General features: G+C 38.6%; 1 protein-coding gene across 2 annotated transcripts in view; it reads right to left on the bottom strand.

Moving 5' to 3' along the window:
• SUMF1 (sulfatase modifying factor 1) overlaps window positions 1-21,990 on the bottom strand; it is a 97,623-nt gene extending 75,633 nt beyond the window's left edge. For both annotated transcript variants that reach the window (XM_039240307.1, XM_039240308.1), the window contains exons 1-2: window positions 21,703-21,990; window positions 118-291 (exon numbers count right to left, since the gene is read on the bottom strand). In XM_039240307.1, coding sequence (XP_039096238.1) covers window positions 118-291; window positions 21,703-21,978 — 450 coding nt within the window. In that variant the 5' untranslated portion in view covers window positions 21,979-21,990. The remainder of the gene's footprint in view (window positions 1-117; window positions 292-21,702) is intronic.
• Between the last annotated feature and the right edge of the window lie 470 nt (window positions 21,991-22,460).

Raw genomic sequence — 22,460 nt, 5'->3', positions numbered from 1 at the left:
GTGTGTCTGCCTCTCCCCAGCTCATGCTCTCTGTCTGTCTCTCAAAAATAAGGAAACATTAAAAAAAATTTTTTTTAGGAAAGAACAAGTTCTTCCTCCCCAGCCCAATCCTATTACCTCTGTCAAATAGCCAGTTGAGTTCACAAACTTCTCAAAATCAGCATTACTGACTTCATAGGCATCCATATAAAAGGCATCAATAGCAACTCTTCTCGCAGGTGCTTCCCCATCTTGCTTTATCTGAGGATCATCTGTGCCCATTGTAAACACTCCGGCAGGGATGAGGGCCATCTGTAGCAAAAGGGAAGATGAGGAGTCATGCCGTCACAGCCATGTGGACCTGTGTCAAGCGCAGCGAGCCGAGCAGCACCCATGTTATTACATGCCCACCACATAAATCACTGCACAGTCAGTGATATCACTCATGCTCTTGTGAAAGTCTCAAAAAGAAGTGAAAATCCTTTAGGAACGTAATTTCCTTAATCAAAACTCTACATGATATATGCCATGGAAACAGGTCTGGAGCAATAAATAGTCACCAAGCTGCTAATGGCTGGGAAAATATTCCACTTTTTAATACATTTGAGTATGTTTTTCCTTTAATATGCTCTCATTTCCTTTGAATTTTTTCCAATTTTATTTTTAAAAATAAAATCAAATGCAAAAATGCCCTATACCATATTCTTAAAAACCAGTGAGTGAATGTGGGTCTCCAATGAAATAGAAAAGATTTAAATCACTGAAATGGAATATCTAAAAAGTTTAATAAGGGACCATGTCTTGTCCTTATTATGTCCTTGTCCTTAACTGATTCCTTATTAAAACTCTAATTGCAATTATTTTGCTACTGTCTACCATCTCAAATAAAATCTAATCTCTAAGAGGGCAGTGGACTGCCCTGTTCACAACTGTATTTCTAGCACTAAACATAGCACCTAAGGACTACGCCAAATATATTCAGCTAAGAAATGCAGGCCTATGAGTCATTAGGAATCATGAATCATTAGTTTTTACATATAAGTAAAAACTAAAAAGAGACTCTACTTCATGCCCAGTGGCATGTCTACAACCAAAAAGATTGACAATAACAAGTATTGACATGGATGTGGAAGTTGGAACCTTCACATATTGCCAATCATGGGATATTGCTTCCATATTGCTGGTAGGAATGTGAAATGATGCAGTTGCCTTAGAAAACAGTCACTTGGTTCTTCAAAAATATAAACACAGGGACGCCTGGGTGGCTCAGTCAGTTAAGCATCTGACTTTGGTTCAGGTCATGATCTCACAGCTCATGGTTTCAAGCCCTGTGTCAGGCTCTGTGCTGACAGCTCAGAGCCTGGAGCCTCCTTCCGATTCTGTGACTCTCTCTCTCTCTCTCTCTGACTTCTCCCACTCATGATCTCTCTCTCTCAAATATAAATAAAACATAAAAAAATTTTTTTAATCTAAATACAGAGTTATCATATGACCTTGCTATTTCACTCCTACAAAGATATCCAGGATAAATGAAAACAAATGTCCATGAAAAAAACTCCTACACAAATGTTCAGAGTAGCAGTATTCACAACAGCCAAAAAAACTGAAATGCAAATGTCCATCAAATGACAGATATACAAAATGTGATACATCTATAAAGTGGAATATTATTCAGCCATAAAAAGAAATTGAAGTATCAGTACATATTACAATATGGATGAACCTTGAAAACATTATTCTATGTGAAAGAATCTACTCACAAAAGGCCACATCTTGTATGACTCCCTTCCTACGAAATGCCCAGAACAGACAAATCCAAAGAAACATACAGTAGATTAGCAGCTGCCAGATGTAGGAGGGGAAAAGAAATGGGGAATGACTTCTAATGGATACAGGGTTTCTTTGTGGGTTGATGGAATGTTCTGGAATTACTGATGCTGGTTGTGAAAGCCTATCAATGAGCTACAAAAGCAGTGAATTGTTCAATTTAAAAGAGTGAATTTTTGCTAGGAATTTACCCAAGGGATACAGGAGTGCTGATGCATAGAGGCACATGTACCCCAATGTTCATAGTAGCACTTTCAACAATAGCCAAATCATGGAAAGAGCCTAAATGTCCATCAGCTGATGAATGGATCAAGAAGATGTGGTTTATCTATACAATGGAATACTACATGGCAATGAGAAAGAATGAAATCTGGCCATGTATAGCAACATGGTTGGAACTCGAGGGTGTTATGCTGAGCGAAATAAGTCAGGCAGAGAAAGACAGATGCCATATGTTTTCACTTACAAATGGAACAGGAGAAACTAACAGGGCACCATGGGGGAGGAGAAGGGGAAAAAATAGTTGGGGAGAGGGAGGGAGGCAAACCATGAGAGACTCTTGAATACTGAGAACAAACTGAAGGCTGATGGGCGTGGGGGAGAGGGGAAGAGGGGTGATGGGCACGGAGGAGGGCACTTGTTGGGATGAGCACTGGGTGCTATATGGAAACCAACTTGACAATAAACTACGAAAGAAACAAAAAAATAAAAATAAAATTTAAAAATAAATTTTAAAAAGTGAATTTTATGGCATATCATTTTATCTCATTTTTTTAAGTTTATGTATTTATTTTGAGAGATAGAAAGAGAGCATGCACACACATGCAAGCAGGAGAAGGGCAGAGAGAGAGGGAGGGAGAGAATCCCAAACAGGCTCCACACTGTCAACACAGAGCCTTGATTTGGGACTCGATCTCATGCACTGTGAGATTGTGACCTAAGCCAAAATCAAGAGTCACACAGTTAACCAAATGAGCCACCCGGGCATCCCTATTTCAATGTTTTTTAAAACAGCACACAATCATACCATCTGTCAGAAATACATTCTGTAGGCACAGTATTTTACTTCCTAATCAGCTGAATGGAAAATCAATTAATTGACTTTCCAGCAGCTTAAGAACTGTGAAGTCTCTAATCTTTAAAATAAGGGTTCTCAGGGCGCTTGGATGGCTCAGTCAGTTAGGCGTCTGACTCTTGATTTCAGCTCAGGTCATGATCTCACAGATTTGTGGATTTGAGCCCCATGTCAGGCTCTGCACTGACAGTGTGAGGCCTGCTTGGGATTCTCTCTCTCTCCCTCTGTCTCTACCCCTCCCCCACTCACACTCTCTCTGTCTCTCACAGAACTAAATAAGCCTTAAATAAAATAAAAGGGATGTCTGGGTGGCTCAGTTGGTTGGGCATCTGACTTCGGCTCAAGTCATAATCTCATGGTTCATGGCTTCGAGCCCCATGTCAGGCTCTGAGCTGTCAGCACAGATTCAGATTCTGTGTCTCCCTCTCTCTCTGCCTGTCCCCGACTCATGCTCTGTCTCTCTCTCTCTCTCTCAAAAATAAATTAACATTAAAAATTAAAAATAAAATAAAATAAGGGTTCAAATTGAGGAAGTCAAGGAGAGATGATTAGGAATAAAAAGAAAGAATGTGGGTTAGCAGTAACAGCAGAAAATCTGGAAAAACAAGACCAGAAGAAACGGAAAGTAGCAATCAATCACTGATTCCTACTATTCCTATTGATTATCTTTGCTAGTGGTTGTCTTTAATTCTGTGCATCTATTTCCCAATGAAAATAGAGCTCTTTTCATGTATGACATATGGGTAATAAATGCTTATTATTTGTCCAATGTATTACTATTCTTCTAAGGAATCATGCTTGAGGCATGTGAATGGCTTAGTCAGTCAAGTATCTAACTCTTAATTTCAGCTCAGGTCATTATCTCATGGTTGATGAGAGCACATGCGTGTACATGCATGTACACTCACTCTCCCTGTCTCTCAAAATAAAAAAATACACTTCAAAAAAAATCATGCTTGACTACTCCTGTCTCCTAATCCCAGCGTTACAGAGATCACCCTGTTTTACTGGATCTCCTAGATATATTTCCCTCTGTTCTGTTGCCAGACAACTGCAGGAGCCTTATAACCAGTCACCCTGTCTCCAGTCTCATTCTTTCACCTCCCTCCTTGTTCTTCTCTAAGCCACTTATCTTCTGGTCCGTCATTCATTCGGTAAGTATTTAAGCACCTATTGAACTTTCTGAAATGCCAATCTTTGATATCCAATGCAATTCATTACAGCTCTATTTTTAACAGAAAAATATTGGAGAAAACCTAAATGTCCATCAGAAGTAGACAGGTTATAAGTAAATTGTGGACCATCCACAAAACAGAAACTTACACAGTCACAAGTAAAGGAATTACATAATAAATATATTTATAAATACATAGTAGACATAGTGGATTAATCACTTGTAAAACTAGCATGAATATTAAAAGACAAAGATAGTAAAAACAACTCATTACAATAATTAGTTAAGTGATATGCAAAATGAAAAGATAAAAAACAAGATATCAAAAACATGAAACATGGCAGCAGGGAGTAAAAATGTGACACTTTAGAATGCCATCAAACAAGTTATCAACTTAAAAATAGGCTATATAAAAACCTCATGGTTGTTATATGAAAACCTCATGGAAATCACAAAGTGAAAACCTACAGTAAATACACAAAAGATAAAGGAAAAGTAATACAAGCATACCATTAAAGAAAGCCATCAAACCACAAAGGAGAGCAAGAGAAGAAAAAAAGGAACAGAGAAGAATAACAACAACAACAACAACAAAAACCAGGAAACAATGAACAAGATGGCAATACATACATACCTATCAATAATTACTTTAAATGTAAGTGGACTAAATTATCCAATCAAAAGACAGAAAGTGACTGAATAATTCAAAAACAAAGGGGCTCCTGGTGGCTCAGCCGGTTAAGGGTCCGACTTGACTTGGGCTCAGGTCTTGATCTCACTGTTTGTGAGTTTGCCCCTGGGTCAGGCTGTGTATCAGCACAGAGCCTGAAGCCTGTTTTGGATTCTGTGTCTCCCTCTTTCTCTCTGTCCTCCCTCCCTTGCTCCTGTTCTGTCTGTTTGTCTGTCTCTCTCAAAAATAAACAAACATTTAAAAATATTAAACACAACACAACAACAACAACAACAACAACAAAAAACAAGACCCATCTATATGCAGTATACAAAACACTTACTTTAGGGGTAAGGACACACACAGACTGAAAGTGAAGGGAAGGAAAAAGATACTCCATGAAAATGGAAACCAAGAGGAAGCTGGAATAGCTATACTTACATTAGACAAAATCAACTTTAAAACAGAAACTACAATAAAACACAAGGAACATTACATAATGATAAAGAAGCCAGTCCAACCAGAGGATATAACATTTGTACAAATTCATGCAACCAAGATAGGACCCCTAAATATATCAACCAAAGATTAATAGACCTAAAGGGAGAAATAGACAGCACCACAATAATATACCCCAACTACATCAATGGATAAATCACCCAGACAGAAAAATCAATAAAGAAACTGCAACCTTAAACAACACACTAAACCAAATGGACTTAACAGTCATATATGAAACATCCCATACAAAAGCAAAAATTACACATTCTTCAGACTTAAAGCTGTATTACAATGCTGTAATCATCAAGACAGTATGATACAAGAACAGACACTCAGATCAATGGAACAGAATAGAGAACCCAGAAATGGACACACAAACATGGCCAACTACTCTTTGAAAAGCAGGAAAAGAATATCCAAAAGAATAAAGACAGTTTCTTCAGTAAATTGTGCTGGGAAAACTGGACAGCAACATGCAGAAAAATGAACCTGGACCACTTTCTTACACCATACACAAAAATAAATTCAAAATGCATGAAAGACCTAAATGTAAGACAGGAAGCCATCAAAATCTTCGAGAAGAAAGCAGGCAGAAACCTCTTTGGCCTTGGCCACAGCAACTTCTTTTTCAACATGTCTCCAGAGGGAAGGGAAACAAAAGTAAAAATGAACTATTGGGACCTCATCAAACTAAAAAGCTTCCGTACAGCAAAGAAAACAATCAGCAAAACTAAAAGGCAACTGACGGAATGGGAGAAGATGTTTGCAAATGACATATCAGATAAAGGGTTAGTATCCAAAATCTATAGAGAACTTATCAGACTCAACACCCAAAATACAAATGATCTAGTGAAGAAATGGGCAAAAGGCATGAATAGACACTTCTCCAAAGAAAACATCCAGATGACCAACCGACACATAAAAAATGCTCAACATCACTCATCATCCAGGAAATACAAATCAAAACCACAATGAGATACCACCTCACACCCGTCAGAATGGCTAGCGTTAACAACTTAGGCAACAACAGGTCTTGGCAAGGATGCAGAGAAAGAGGACCTCTTTTGTACTGCTGGTAAGAATGCAAACTGGTACTGCCACTCTGGAAAACGATATGGAGATTCCTCAAAAAATTAAAAATAGAACTACCCTATGACCCAGCAATTGCACTAGTAGGTATTTACCCAAGGGATACAGGTGTGCTGTTTCAAAGGGCATTTAAAAGGGCACATTAACCCCAATGCTTATACCAGCACTATCGACAATAGCCGAACTATGGAAAGAACCCAAATGTCCATTGTCCATTGATGGATGAATGGATAAAGAAGATGTGGTATATTATTACACACACACACACACACACACACACACACACACACACACTGGAATATTGCTAGGCAATCAAACAGAATGAAATCTTGCCATTTGCAACTACATGGATGGAACTAGAGGCTTTTATGCTAAGCGAAATTAGCCAGTCAGAGAAAGACAAATATCATATGACTTCACTCATATGAGGGCTTTAATATACAAAACAGATGAACATAAGGGAAGGGAAGTAAGAATAATATAAAAACAGGGAGGGGTGGAGCGCCTGGGTGGCTCAGTCGGTAAAGAATCCAACTTCGGCCCAGGTCATGATATCACAGCTAGTGTGTTCGAGCCCTGCGTCAGGCTCTGTGCCGACAGCTCAAAGCCTGTAGCCTGCTTCCAATTCAGTGCCCCTCTCTTGCTCTGCCCCTCCCCCACTCGCGTGCTCTCGCACGCGCGCGCATGCTCTCTCTCTCTCTCATAAAAAAACTGGGAGGGGGACAAAATATAAGAGATTCTTAAATACAGAGAATAGACAAAGGGTTGCTGGAGGGGTTGTGGGAGGGGGGATGGGTTAAACGGTTAAGGGGCATTAAGGAATCTACTGAAATCACTGTTGCACCATACGCTAACTTGGATGTAAACTAAAAAATAAATAATTTTTAAAAAATACATATTCTTCTCAAGTGCACATGGAACATTCTCCAGAATAGATCCCAGGCCACAAAACAAGTCTTAATAAATTTAAGAAGAGTGAAATCATATCAAGCATCTTTCCAAGCAGAATGATATGAAAACTAGAAATCAATTCTATAAAGAAAAGTGGAAAATGCACAGTTATGTGAAGATTAAACAACATGCTACTTATCAAGCAAGGGGTCAAAAAAGAAATCAAAAGGGGCGCCTGGGTGGCTCAGTCGGTTAAAAGTCCAACCTTGGCTCAGGTCATGATCTCACAGTTCGTGGGTTCGAGCCCCACGTCAGGCTCTGTGCTGACAGCTCAGAGCCTGGAGCTTGCTTCAGATTCTGTATCTCCCTCTCTCTCTGACCCTCCCCTGCTCATGCTGTCTCTCTCTGTCTCCCTCTGTCTCTCTCTCCGTCTCTCTCTCTCAGAAATAAATAAAAGATTTTTAAAAAATTGAATTTAAAAAAAAAGAAATCAAAAGATAAATTTAAAAAATACCATGAGACAAATAAAAACGGAAATATACCAAAATTTATGGGATGCAGCAGAAGAAATTCTGAGATATTCAGAGCAATAACTGCCTACCTTAAGAAACCAGTTCTTTAAAAAGATAAAAATGACAAATCTTGAGCTAGACTCACCAGAAAAAAAGAGAGTGGACTCAAAAAAATAAAATAAAAAATGAAAGAGGAGGTATTATAAGTAAGAACACAGAAACAAAGGATCACAAGAAAAAACTCTGAACAATTATATGCCAAAAACTGAACAATCTGAAAGAAAAAGTTTCCAGAAACATATAACCTACCAGACTGAATCATGAAGAAATAGAAAATCTGAGGAGGCTCATTACTACTAAGGAAATTGAATCAGTAATCAAAAACTTTTCAAAAATACAAAAGTCCAGAACCAGAGGGCTTCAATGGTAAATCCTACCAAATACTCAAAGAATTATTACCAGTCCTTCCCAAACACTTCCAAAAAACTGAGGAGAGAGCACTTTCAAACTCATTTTATGAGGTCAGTATTATCCCGACACCAAAACCAGACAGGATGCTGCAAGAATAAGAAATTCTAAAACCATATCTGTGATGAACATAGATGTAAAAATCTTCAACAAAATATTAGCAAACTGACTTCAAAAATACATTAAAAGGTTCACACACCATGATCAAGGGGGGTTTACTCCTGGGATGCAAGGCTGATTGAATATCCACAAACGTGATACACCACGTTAACAATAATGTATGATAAAAATCATATGATCATCTCAATAGATGCAAAAAAGCATCTGACAAATCTCAACATCCACTTATTTTTTTAAAGGTTTATTTATTTTGAGAGTAAGAGGCAGAGAGAGAGAATCCCTAGCAGGCTCCACACTGTCAGTGCAAAGCCTGACACAGGGCTCAATTCATGAACCCTGAGACTATGACCTGAGCCAAAATCAAGAATCAGAAGCTTAACTGTCTAAGCCACCCAGGTGCCCCAAAATTCAACATCCACTTATGATTAAAAAAAAAAAAACTCTCAAAAAAGCGGGTATAGACAGAAAGCACCTCAACATAATAAAGGCCATTTGCGACAAGACCACAGCTAACATTATATTCAATGGTAAAAAGCTTAAAGCTTTTCCTTTAAGATCAAGAACAAGACAAGGATGCCCACTCTTGCCACTTTCATTCAATTTAATATTGGAAGTTCTAGCCAGAGTAATTAGGTAAGAAAAAGAAATAAAAATATCCAAACTGGAAAGGAAGAAGTAAAACTATCACCATGTACAGATAACATGTTATTTATAGAAAACCCCCAAAGACTCCACCAAAAAACTGTTAAATAATCAAATTCCAGTAATGTTGCAGGGTACAAAATCAATACCAAAAAATCCTGTTATGTTCCCATACAGTAATAACCAAATATCACAAAGACAAAACAATCCCATTTATAATTGCATCAAAAATAATAAAATATCTAAGAATAAATTTAACCAAAGGGCTGAAAAACTTGTATACTGAAAATAACACATTAAGAAATTGAAAACAATCATGGAAAAGATATTCCATGCTCTTGGATTTAAAGAATTAATATTGATAAAGCATCCTTATGATTCAATGCAATTCCTATCAAAATTCCAATGGCATTTTTAGAGAAATAGAAAAAACAATCCTAAAATGTGTATGGAACCACAAAAGACTCTGAATAGCCAAAGCAATCTTGAGAGAGAACAACAAAGCTGGAGGTATTGCACTCCCTGATTTCAAACACTATTACAAAGCTACAGTAATTAAAACAATATGGAATTGGCATAAAAACAAACAATAAAACATAATAGAGAGCCCAGAAATAAACCCATGTAAACATGGTCAATACATTTACAACAAAGAGGCAAGAATATCAATTGGAAAGAAGAGTCTCTTCAATAAAGTGTTAGGAAAACTGGGTACCCACATACAAAAGAATGAAACTAAACCACTACCTTATACCGTAAACAAAAATTAACTCAAAATGGATGAAAGACCTGAACACAAGACCTGAAACCATAAAATTCTGGATGAAAACCTAAGCAGTAAGCTCCCTGATACAGGTATTGGTGATGAGTTTTTGAATCTGACACTAAAAGTATAACAAAACCAAAAATGAACAAGTGGGTCTTTATCAAAAAGCATCTGTACAGCAAAGGTAACCATCAACAAAATAAAAAGGCAATCTAATGAATGGTAGAAGTTTTTTGCAAATCATATATCTAACAAGTGGTTAATATTGATAATATACATAAAAATATCATACAATTCAACAGCCAAAAAAAATCTGATAACATATGGCCTGAATAGACAGTTTTCCAAAGAAAACATACAGATGGTGAACAAGTATATGAAAAGATATCATTTATTGTCACAGAAATGTAAATCAAAACCACAATGAGACAGCAACTTACACCTGTTAGAATGGCTATAATCAATACACCTCACATCTATTACAATGGCTCTTATCAAGAGGATAAGAAATAACAAGTATTAAAAGAAACCTATGTGTACTGTTGGTGGGAATGTAAATTGGTACAACCTCTATGGAAAACAGTATGGTGCCTCTTCAAAAAGCTAAAAAGTATTATTTAAAGAATGACCACATAGAAGCACCTGTGTGGCTCAGATGGTTGAGTGCCCCACTTTGGCTCAGGTCATGATCTCACATTTCACAAGTTCAAGCCCCACAAAGGGCTCTATGCTGACAGCTCAGAGACTAGAGCCTGTTTCAGATTCTGTGTCTCCTTCTCTTTGCCCCTTCCCTACTTGTGCTCTGTCTCTCAGTCTCTCAAAAATAAACATTTAAAAAAATAAAAAAATAAAAAAAAGAATGACCACATAATCAATAATTTCACTTCTGGGTATTTACTAAAAGATAACTAAAACAGCAATTCAAAAAGACATATGCACCCCAGTGTTTAAGGTAGCACTATTTATAATCGCCAAGATATGGAAACAACTTAAGTGTCCATCAGTGGATGAATGGATAAAGAAATTCTGGAATGTATCTAAGTATGTAAATATGTGTGTATATATAAAAATATGTGTCCTTATATATATCATGTACATCATATATATAATGCATATATACATATATATCTAAATCATTCAGTCAAAAAAAGAATGAAATCTTGCCATTTGGAACATGGATGGATCTTGAGGACATTATGCTAAGTACAGTAAGTCAGACAGAGAAAGACAAATAATATATGATCTCTCTTCTATGTAGACTCTAAAGAAACAAAGAAAAACCAAGCTCATAGATACAAAGAACAGATTGTGGTTGCCACAGGCAGGGGGTGGGAGGCAGGGGGTGGGGGACAGGGAAGGGGGATGAAAGAAAATTGGTCAATTACACCTCAACAAAAATAAATTTTTAAAAAAGATTGGTCTGGAGTGCCTGGATGGCTCAGTTGGCTGAGCATCCAACTCTTGATTTTGGCACAGGTCATGATGTCACAGCCTGCGGTTCCAGTCCAGCATTGGGCTTTGCGCTGATGGTGCAGAGCCTGCTTGGGATTCTGTCTCCCTCTCTCTCTGCCCCTCTCCTGCTCCCTTCTCTAAAATAAATAAATAAACTATTAAAAAAAATTTTTAATAGTTTATTTATTTTTGAGACAGAGACAGAACATGAGCGGAGGAGAGGCAGAGAGAGAGGGAGACACAGAATCAAAATAGGCTCCAGGCTCTGAGCTGCCAGCACAGAACCCGATGCGGGGCTCGAACCCACGAACATCAAGATCATGACCTGAGCCGAAGTCGGACGCTTTACCAACTGGGCCACCCAGGCACCCCAACATTTAAAATTTTTTTAAAAAAATTAAAAAGATTGGTCAGTTCCAGAAAGGCATGGCTTTATACTTCTCTTAAAAAGACTGTGTACTTTTTGTCTGTTCTTTAAGGAATCAGGTAGAAACCCAAGTTAACCACTACAATATTTGAAATTTACTCTAGGGCTTCTTTAGTGCCTCATACAGATCTCTGCTTGGAAACTTCAGAGCATATGGATGTTTTTGTTATTGTTCTTGTTTTAGGAGGAGAATGAAAACACTTTACTGAACCACCTAAAACCTAAAATGTTTTTTAGTTGTAACAAATATTTTAAAAAGCATTATATATATATCCCTTAATAAATGATAAGGTAAACATCTTTGTAACCCACCATTCATGAAAGTACCTTGCCAATCCCTGCAGAAGCCATTACTATGCCCATGCTGAACACAAACCCTCTGCCTCATCACAGAGAAAAACCATTGCCCTTTTAACTTACATTTAAGATGTAATTGACATAAGACATTATATTAGCTCCAGGTGTACATGATTCAATAATCATATATAGTATGAAATGATCACCATAGTAAGTCTGGTTAACATCCATCACAACAGTTAAAAAATGTGTTTTCTTATAAGAACTTTTAAGATCTCTTACTAACTTTGAATTCAGTATTGAATATAGTCACCATACTGTATTCTCCTTTTATATGCACTGTTAACTTATTTTATTTGCAGTTTAATTATTTAACTATGCATCCCTAAACATTATAGTTTTTATGCTATTTTTTAAATATGGCATTTAGGTATCTAAATCTCTAGGTTCTCTCTTTATCTTTTTCCTTTTGCAATTTATTTGTTGAAGAAACTGGGTCATTTGTCCAACAGATTCCCAGAGTCAAGATTTTGTTGGCTGTAACCTTACAATGTAGTTTATCATTATCTCCTGCCCTCTGCAACCCCTGAAAATTGATGGCTGAATCTGGAGGCTTTATCAGATTCAGGTTTGACTTGGGGGGAGTAAGACTCCCCTGGAAGTGGTGTTGTCTTCTTCATTTAAGAAACACATAGTGTAGGGGCACCTGGGTGGTTCAGTCAGTCGGTTAAGCAACTCTTGGTTTTGGCTCAGGTCATGATCTTATGGTTTGTGAGACAGTCTTGCACTGGACAGCAGAGCCTGCTTGGTATTCTCTCTCCCTCTCTGCTTCTCTCTCTCTCTCTCAATAAATTTTTGAAAAAACAGCAGTACACAGTGTACAGGTTTGCTCTCTTTTGTGTTGCTAGCACCACTGAGGTTCAATTCATCAGGGGTTGCAAAATGATGTTATTCCAATTCTATCGTATCTTCATTTATGGTTAATGTGCTTCTATAAAGAGAAACTTCCCCTGCTCAGTTATTTGGTTACTCTGTGGTATATTCATGGGAAAGTCAAGATAAATTATGGGCTCTTTCCCTTTATTTACCAGCTTTCAAAATAAAGAGTTGGTTCCCAAGAATCCTCCCAAGATGATGAAAACAAAACAAAAATAAAAATAAAACTGGGAAAGGAAAGGAGCTAGGTTGTGAGCTATCTCCATATCTGGCAAAACACTGGATCTTCAAATCGTGTTACTAAATCCAAAGGAAAGGTATTAATACAAGAGGCATGGTCTGATGAGCCTATTCTTACTAGAAAAATACTGTATTTCATAATTCCCCATAACTGTGGTTGCTAACCATTATCAAGACTCCCAGAATTCCATGAGCCCTCAAGATCTTGCCAATAAATTATAATATGCTTGAGTTAGCAAGGAGTTCATGGTAGTTGCCTTCAGTAAACTTCATTGGATGCAGCATCCAATGCAGTAGGGAGAACTCTTACCAGAGCAGACAAATTAGGGAAGGGAGCCTGTGTACTTTACCAGAAATGCCAGTGATTGGAAAATCTCTGCTTTCTGATATAACCAATTCTATGCGTGGATTTATCTAAATTTTAAAAATCTCTTTCCAATATTATACTAAATCTTCTTCCCTGTCACATATTAATCAGAAATACATTATAAAACTAAAGTAGCTCATTTGTGACTTGTGAAAATAGATTTCATTGAACTTCTGAGACAAAAAACAAACTGTAAGAAAGTTAGAGTAAGTGAGCAGGTGGGAGAGAGAGTAGTTGGGGAAACAGGAGAGAAAGGACATACTAATTTGAGGGAGTGACCAATCTCAGAGAATGTTCTAAAACAGAATAGAATCCAGCATATTTTTATGTGAATTAGGGAGAAAAAAAGAAAATTAAGGAGTTACAAGGAAAAAGAATGAAAACAAGAAAAAAAAAAGATGTTCTTAATACATTAATACAGAGAGATCTTGCCAAGATAAAGAACTACAGTAAACACAGCAAGGTTCACCATCATAAGCAGGGCATGCTATCATTTGTGTGAAAAGGAGGTGGGAAAAAGAAAACCATGTAAATATATTGTCTGTTCAGAAAAGTAAACAATAAAATGAAGTGTCAACTTGATCATATACTACTTTCCTACTTAAATTCTTTAGGTGTGCCCCTCACATTTTCAGGGTAAAATAAATATCTAAGCCTTAAAGCCTAATCTCTCACCATCTCCCTCGCCCTGTATTCTACCTACACTGTCTGTAGTCGATATTCAAGATCACCTCCTCCAGCCCATTACTGCCTACAATTCCCTCATCTGGCTGAGTCATACCCCCCTCATTTGGGTTCCTCAAAGAAATACCTCTGTCTACCCTAAAAAGTGACACACAGAGTAATTTAATGATGGGTTTTCACCTCCCCTAGATCCTAGGCTCTTTGGGAATCAAAAATAAAGTTTTCACTTCTATATAAAAAAAAAATCTTTATGGACTGAATGAGTGAGATCATGAATATGATGAGGAATTTGCCATTTGAATTATCTCTAATTGTAAAAATTCTTTTTCTTTTATAACACAGTCCCAGACATGGAAAGCATGTCTGGTTGCATCGTAGTGAAACCTGTTTAAAAGACACTGATCAACAAACATTCTCTATTTTCTTAGTAGAGGTTTGGGTCAGATCCAAGTGCATTGTCTTCTGGAGTCTCAGGCCAAAAGGAAATACTCAAAAGTAACCACGAGGTTATTTTATGGGAAGAAGAAACCACAGCCCCAATGCCAGATCACCAGCTCGGTCTTCCCTTTTAATGAAGAAGCCAGTCCACACCCTCAGGTAGTGCTGACCAATTACAAAGCAACACAACTCTCCACCAGAAACTGCTCAAAGCTACACAAGAAGGAGTTTTCCAGTGGGAGGAAAAGAGAACATTTGGAGACAGACCAAATGAACAGGGTCAATAATATTTTGGGGTTCCTAGGAAGTATTCTTGTAGTATGTCTGTGACTGAGTATAATGCAGAGCTGTTGTAGTACAGAGGGGTAATATGCGCAGGTTGAACTGTGTGACATAAAAGCTTTACCTGCCCTCCCCAAAAAAAGACTGTGCTCAAGGGCTGAACTAGGTTCACGCATTATTCTCATTATCCTCCAAATGTCTGAGACACAAGATTCCTCAGGCCTTGGAAGAGAAGGCAGAATGTTAAGCAGTTCTGCAGAGAAGCAAAAAAATAGAAGACTTCAGACAAAACCTTCAAGTGTAGTTTTAAAATGATTATTAAAATGATCTAACAAGAGGTTTTATAAAGAACTTAAAAGGTAAAAGACAAAAAAGCTCTCCAGCAGCAGACAAGTAGGTCCTATTCTGAGAACAGGTGTTCAGCCGTCGGCTCAAAGACAAGACCCACAGGAAGCTGTGCGCATTGTTCCTAATGAAGTTTTACAATCACCTCATTTCCTCATCCTCTTCTCGCTCAAGGTGAGTACTAACAATGCTAATACAATCAGAGCTTCCACTGTGGACTCCTGGCCCACTTTTTCTTCTTCTTCTTCTTCCTTTTTCATTGACCATCAGAGATACCAGCACTGAATAAGCCAAGTTTCCATTCTGGAGGCGTTCTGGAAGCAATAGATAACAAGAGTCTGCATTGCTGAGTGGATCCGAATTTCCAATTTACATGAATGAGATAAAGTTTCCCGTCCTACAAATGTGATGCTAGCGAAACTCAGAGCACCAGGTGTTTCACTCTGGAGGACCCTAAGCCAGATGAAAAGAACCATTTTAATCAAGTCTTCCTTTTGAAGTTCCAGATTCAAATGATCCATGCCTTCTTGAAAGTATGTTAACATCCCCTTTGTAACACCACAGTTTGTGTCATTGCCACTCAAGCCAAAAGCACAGAAGTCAAGGTGAGTCTATTATCATCAGAACCATATTTGGGCTACACACTCCAGCCAAGTGGGCATCTATACTTTTGCCCACCTAGCACTCATTACTTCCTGTTCTTGTCAGAGCAAGGGACATCCCTTTGAAACCATGTGTTCAACTCCTTAAATATATACGGCTTGGGTAGAGCTTGATGACTCTACTTCACTTACTGTGACTTAGGCTTAGTCAACTGTGACTTTGAGAAAAGGGGTACTTTCAGCTACATTATCAGTAAAAGAAATAGAGAGAGAGACAGAGAGACACTGCCTGAAAATAGAGCAAACACAGAAGAAGAGCCAGGAGGCAATCAAAAAAGAAGATCTGAAGATGCTGTCTGAGGCCCTGGAACCAGTTGTGTCTGCTCTTGAACTTGCCAACTATGAGAGCCCATAAATATGTCCCCCCGCCCCAATTTTTTTCCAGCTTAGGTCAGCTTTGCCTTTTCTTTCACTTGCTGTGAGATTTTTACCTTATATCCAAAAATGAAATAAGCTTATATGAACACTTTTGTGTAGTCCTCCCTTTTCCTTCTTTCCTCTCCTCAAATCTAATAAGCTAAAGGTTCAGAAGAAAGTGAGGTGAACAAGAGAAGCATGATCTCGGGATCTGTCCAGAAATTGCTGTCCTAGCTGTCTACACAAGGCCTATCTATCTATACCATTCTCTAAGTCTATGGCCTGCACAGACAGACAATAATTATAGATGGAATAACATTAAAGTTCCTACAAGCCCTGGGATTTATGATTCTATGAGGCCTCAGCTGCCTGATCTGTAAAGTGGGCAATAATATCTCTTGCTGGATTTTTGGGAGGATGAGACACAGCAAAAGATTATTTTACAAAGGCTTCTTCAAAGTATGGGATACCCTTTATTCCCACAGCAGTTTTTTTCAGTATTGTATCCACCAAAAAGAAGGCAATAGATCAATCAAGCAATTATTACAGAACATCTAAAATACATAAGGCACTCTGGAGATACAGAGATTTAAAAAGGTCTAAAAATGCTTCCCATGTAGAGTATCAGACTACTACACAGATAACACCAAAGAAAATTTACAAGTTGCCATTAATACCACTTCCTGGAGGGAAGTTTCATGAAAGAGATGGCGTTGGATCATGCTTTGACACATGGGAAAGCATTACCCAATCAGAAACATTCTCAGATAGGAAATCAGGACTAGAGTTGCCCATACATACAGAGACATGGCATACTATGTAATCATCCCAGGATTCTAAATGCCTTTCAAGCAACCGGTTTAAAAGATACTTGGAGATTAAAACATTTTGCTGCCTTGCACAAAAAAACCAGTGTAGAAATTGTGAATTTTCTCATTGAGAATTATATATATTTTTAACCAGAAGGGACTGGAGTAAAATTTTAAAATATCTAAGTTATTTCCCATACAATTTTTACTGCTGTAACTTTCCAGTGAAACTGTAAATTCCTTGAGGGTAAAGCCCAGTGCTATTTATTATTGTGTCCCTCATCTTGCCAAGTGCTCATTAAATGAAATGCAATACAAAAAAAGACTCACAGTTGAAAAGTGTTACATTAAAAAGTGTGACAAATGTCACCCCCAGAAGTCTTAAATTACTAACATTTCCCAGAACACACCGTGCACTAGCACAATGCTTTGTTTGGGCCCACGTTCCTCCCCTTCTTGGAATGTCCTTCAGTCTGTCTTCCCATCCCTAGCTCCGGAAAATGTCTCCTTCAAGCACTAACTCTAATGTGACCTTTTCTTTGAGGTACTAATTCTTCCAAGGAAGAATGAATCGTTGCTTCCTCTCCAAGTGCTTTATAACGTATTTCTCCTGTAGTGTTATCATTACGGAAAAATGATGCTTACGTGTGCTTGTGCATGGAGAGGGAAGGGGGAGAGAGACAGACAGAGAGAGTGAGAGGAAGGTAAGGGGAGAAAAAGACGGGGAAGAGAGAGTGCGCATGCGCAGATGCTAGCAAGTGCACATCAGGCCTTGAGGGAAGGGCATAGGGTTTTTTTCTTTTCCTTATTCCCAGGACATAAGGCAGTGTAATAAAATATGTGTACCAAATAAACATCTGTTGAATTAAACTAAAAAAACACAAAAGAAAAAAATAAATTGAATACAACCCCAATCCAAATCTCAGAAAGCTATTTCATGATATCAACAAACTGATTCTAAGTTTTTACGTACAGGCAAAAGACCCAAAATAGCCAATACAACACTGAAGGAGAAAAACAGAGCTAGAGGACGGATGCTACCCAACATGAAGAGTTACTGTAAACTTACAGTAATGAAGACAGTGTCTACTGGTGAAAAAACAAATAGATCAATAAATCCCAGAAAAAGACCTCCGTAAGTAGCGTCAACTGATCTTTGACAAAGGAGCTAAGGTGATACAGTGGAGCGAAGAGAATCTCTTCAATAAGTGGTGCTAGAACAACTGGATATTAACATAAAAATAATAATAATCTAGACACAGACATTATACCCTTCACAAAAATTAACTCAAAATGGATCACAGACCTATATCTAAAATGCAAAACTGTAAAACTCTTAGAAGATAACATAGGAGAAAGCCTAGATGACAATGCGTATGGTGATGACTTTTTAGATACAACATCAAAGGCATCACCCACAAAAAAAGTGCCAAGCAAGGCTTCAATAAAATTAAAACTTTCTGCTCTTCAAAAGATAATGTCAAGAGAATGAGAAAACAAGCCACAGACTTAGAGAAATTTGCATATGACACATCTGATAAAGGAATGTTATCCAAAAACTCTTCAAACTCAACAAGAAGGAAACAATCTGATTTTCAAATGCGCCCAAGGACATCTGGGTGGCTCAGTCAGTTACGTGTCTGACTCTTGATTTCAGCTCAGGTCATGATCTCATAGTCTGTGGGTTCGAGGCCTCATCAGGCTCCACGCTAACAGGGCGGAGCCTGGTTTGGATTCTCTGTCTCCCCCTTTCTCTGCCCCTCCCCTGATCACTCGCGCTCTCTCTCTCTCAAAACAAATAAATAAACATTAAAAAAGAAAAAGAAAAAACTAAAAGGAAAATAAAAATGGGCCAAAGACTTAACAGACACCTCACCAAAGAAGACACACAGATGGCAAAGATATCCTATGTTAAGCAAAAAAATGCAAACTAAATAAACAATGAGTTACCACTACACACCTCAGAATGGCCAAGCTCTGGAACAGTGACACCACCAAATGCTGGTGAGAGTGTGGAACAAGAGGAACTCTCATACATTGCTAGTGGGAATGCAAAATGATACAGCCACTTTGGAAAACAATTTTGCAGTTTCTTAAAAAACTAAGCATACTCTTACCATATGTTCCCGCAATTGTGCTCCTTGGTATTTATGACAATTTATATCGATACAAAACCTGCACACAGCTGTTTATAGCAGCTTTATTCCTAATTGCCAAAACTTAGAAGCAAGCAAGATGCCCTTCAGTAGGTGAACTGATGAACCGCAATACCTCCAGACAATGGATATTATTCAGTGCTACAAAGAAATTAGCTATTAAACTATGAAAAGACATGGAAGAATCATAAACACATATTAGCAAAGAAGGAAGCCAATCTGAAAGGCTACATAGTGTAAGATTCCAATTCTGACATTCCATAAAAGGCAAAACTATGGGCACAATAAAATGATCAGACATTGCCAGTGGGGAGGAGGGAAAGGAATGAATAGAGGGAGCACAAAAGATTTTTAGGGGAATGAAAATACTATATGACACAATACTGTATGATACTATAATGATGAATATACATCATACATTTGTCCAAACTCATACATTGCACGACACCAAGAGTGAACCCTAAGGAAAACTATGGACTTTGGGTAACTATAATGCATTAATGTAGGCTCATCAATTGTAATTAATGTACCATTCTGGTGGAAGATGTTGATAACTGGGGAGGTTATGTATTATGTAGGGGCTGGGAATATATGGAAATTTTCTGTACCTTCCTCTCAATTTTGTTTTAAACCCAAAATTCCTCAAAAAAAGTTAAGTCTTAAAAGAGCAAATAAAGAGAAACAATGTCTATTACTACAAACAAGTGTTGCTCTCATATATTGGACGTCTTAAATTCAGAATAATGGCTAAGTGTCAGAATTAGACCAAAGTCATCTACACATGAACTGAAACACTTGAAACCAAGGAAAACAGAGAGATAAAGAACTGCTTTTTATGAAGTCTTTTGTCTTGATAACAAGGCTACTTCAGTTTCAGTCATTAGAGTCCCTGAATGTTTGTGACCTGTGTTCTCAGCAACAGCTAGCTTACAAATAGCATGAGATGCCTCCAAACATTAGAGAAAGCGAATGCAAGTGAAGACAGCATAAAGTAAAGACATGTATGGAAGAAAGAAATGAACAAACAGGAACTGGCCAAAAATGACCAAAACAATACCTAGTCCACACACAAAACAGCTCTGAAAAAATGGGAAAAAATGATCTTATCAACATAATTAAACAGACACTGGGACCCACATCTCATTCTGAAATTTAAAAAGAGTTAGAACATTTGAAATGAGGAACGTTTTTGTACTGGCCAGAAGGTTCTAGGGAAAAACTTGATAGATCAATGTGTAAATGTTACCCTGTTAGTCACATAGCAGATAAAAAGATATAGGATGTTCTCTTTCAAAGGAAGGAGGGAGGAACTGATTATCATTTACCACAATGGTTCCAAGAAATTAAAATGTATGGTCAATACACACCACAACAATAATGAGGGCTCCTACCACACAAAAGATAAACACTAATAATGCAACCAAAAAATGCATAAGGCCAAAAATTACACAGGATGGAGAAACAATGAGAAGCCCAGCTACCAACCTCGTAACACTCTATACTTCAGTCACAAAGTTACAATCCTCACTCCCAACATCCTCACTCCCTACTTGGGGAAAGACACCCTCAAACAAGTACCTTTGGTAACTTTAATGTGAGAGTAAAGAGCTACTGTGGTGGCAGCGTATGGAAATACGGGGAAGAGGAAGAAAAAGGAAGAAGTCAGGCAAACCCTACTGGAGGACACTACCTCTCACCTAAGTCCGGAGTACTGTTCAGAATTAAACCACAGGAAAGAAGAGTGGGACAGAAAAAATAAGGAAAGGATGTGCAAGGTATACAACAAGGAGTTTAGGAGTCAAACATTTGAGTTCTAGTCCCCATAATTCCAGAACCATGCCAATATGCCAAGTACCTGCAAAGAATGAAGTAACTGTTTTACTAATGGTATTATTTATATATACTAACACCTAACACATCCAGGCACTATGAGGCACAGATAAATAACACTAATAAAGCAACTAGAGTCAATGTGGTCCTTCCTATGTGCTGCAATAATAAAGATAATAAGATAAATATGACAAGTCCCTGCCCTCAAGAAACAGTCTACTGGGGGAAAAAAAACCACCAACAAACAAACGAAACCAGTGACTACTGGAAGAATCTATCGCTAAACATACAACAATGTTAAAGACATTTAAAGACCACTGTCCAGATCCCTTCACAGCTAATAAGACTGGAACCCATAACTAACAAACCTGTCGGCCATAAAAGCCCAAGAACCTGAAGAGGAAAATAGGGTGGAGTAAGGAGGAAATGACTAAGAGATGAGAAAAGGGAGTGTCAACTGTCCTCAAACCAAACTCCCTAATAAGCAGGATTAAGCTGAGCCCCAAGATCCCACCGTCTTGAGGGGCAAACAAGGGGGAGGTACGCTTCAGCGAATCGAATCGAATCGAATCGAATCAGCACGTGCGCGATTTGAGGTGTGGTTATAATCTTTACTTGCCTTCCTGCAAACCCTTTGCCTTGCTCATCCCGACCCTGTCCAAGACCCCCGAGGACCCCACCCGCCTGCAGGGAATCAACAGAGCACCTTGGTGGGCGCGAGCGACTGCTCAGCCAGGACCTGCCCGGGGGCGTTCGCTTCCCGCGAGTACCGGTGCGCGGCCGCCGAGCGGCCATGGTCCCCGCGCCGCTGGGGAGCGCCACAGCCGCAGGAGCCCGCGACGGAGGCCGCACCCGCGCCCGCGCCGGCCCCGGCCTCTTCGCCCCCAGCCGCCTCGCCCGGCAGCAAAATCAGTGGCAGCAGGAGGACGAGACCGAGCCGGGCGCAGGATCCACCACCCAGCCCGAGTGAGGGCGCAGCCATGTTGTCTCGCAAGCCATGTGACCGGGTGGCTCACGTGGCTGTGCCCTCCTTAAAGGGGCCAACCCTGGATCGATTTTTGAGGTAGCCTGGCGCTCTCTCCATCCTTCTCTGGGTACCGTTACTAGGGAGAGCCTCTGGTAGGCTCCGCTGACTTCACAACGCAAAACCCTACAAAACTCAAGGCCTTACAGCCGACTGTGAGCCCCTTTATTATTTCCTGGTTGAAAAATGATAATCAAATTTGTTGAGCATTTGCTAAATGCCAAGCAGTATGCTAAGTAAGTACTCAACTTTTTGAAATCTCATTAATCCTCACAAGGACCCTGTAATATATATATTTAATTTTTTAACATGTATTTCTTTTATTTTTAATTTTTTAATGTTTATCCTTGAGAGAGACAGAGAGACAGAGAATGAGCAGGGAAGGAGCAGAGCGAAAGAGGGACACAGAATCCGAAACAGGCTCCAGGCTCTGAGCTGTC

Source organism: Hyaena hyaena, unplaced genomic scaffold (assembly GCF_003009895.1).
Source record: "Hyaena hyaena isolate Hyena2069 unplaced genomic scaffold, ASM300989v1 scaffold_172, whole genome shotgun sequence".
NCBI classification, from domain to species: Eukaryota; Metazoa; Chordata; class Mammalia; order Carnivora; family Hyaenidae; genus Hyaena; species Hyaena hyaena.
The sequence above is the reverse complement of the archived record's forward strand: the minus strand, read 5'-3'. Positions and strand labels throughout refer to the sequence as shown.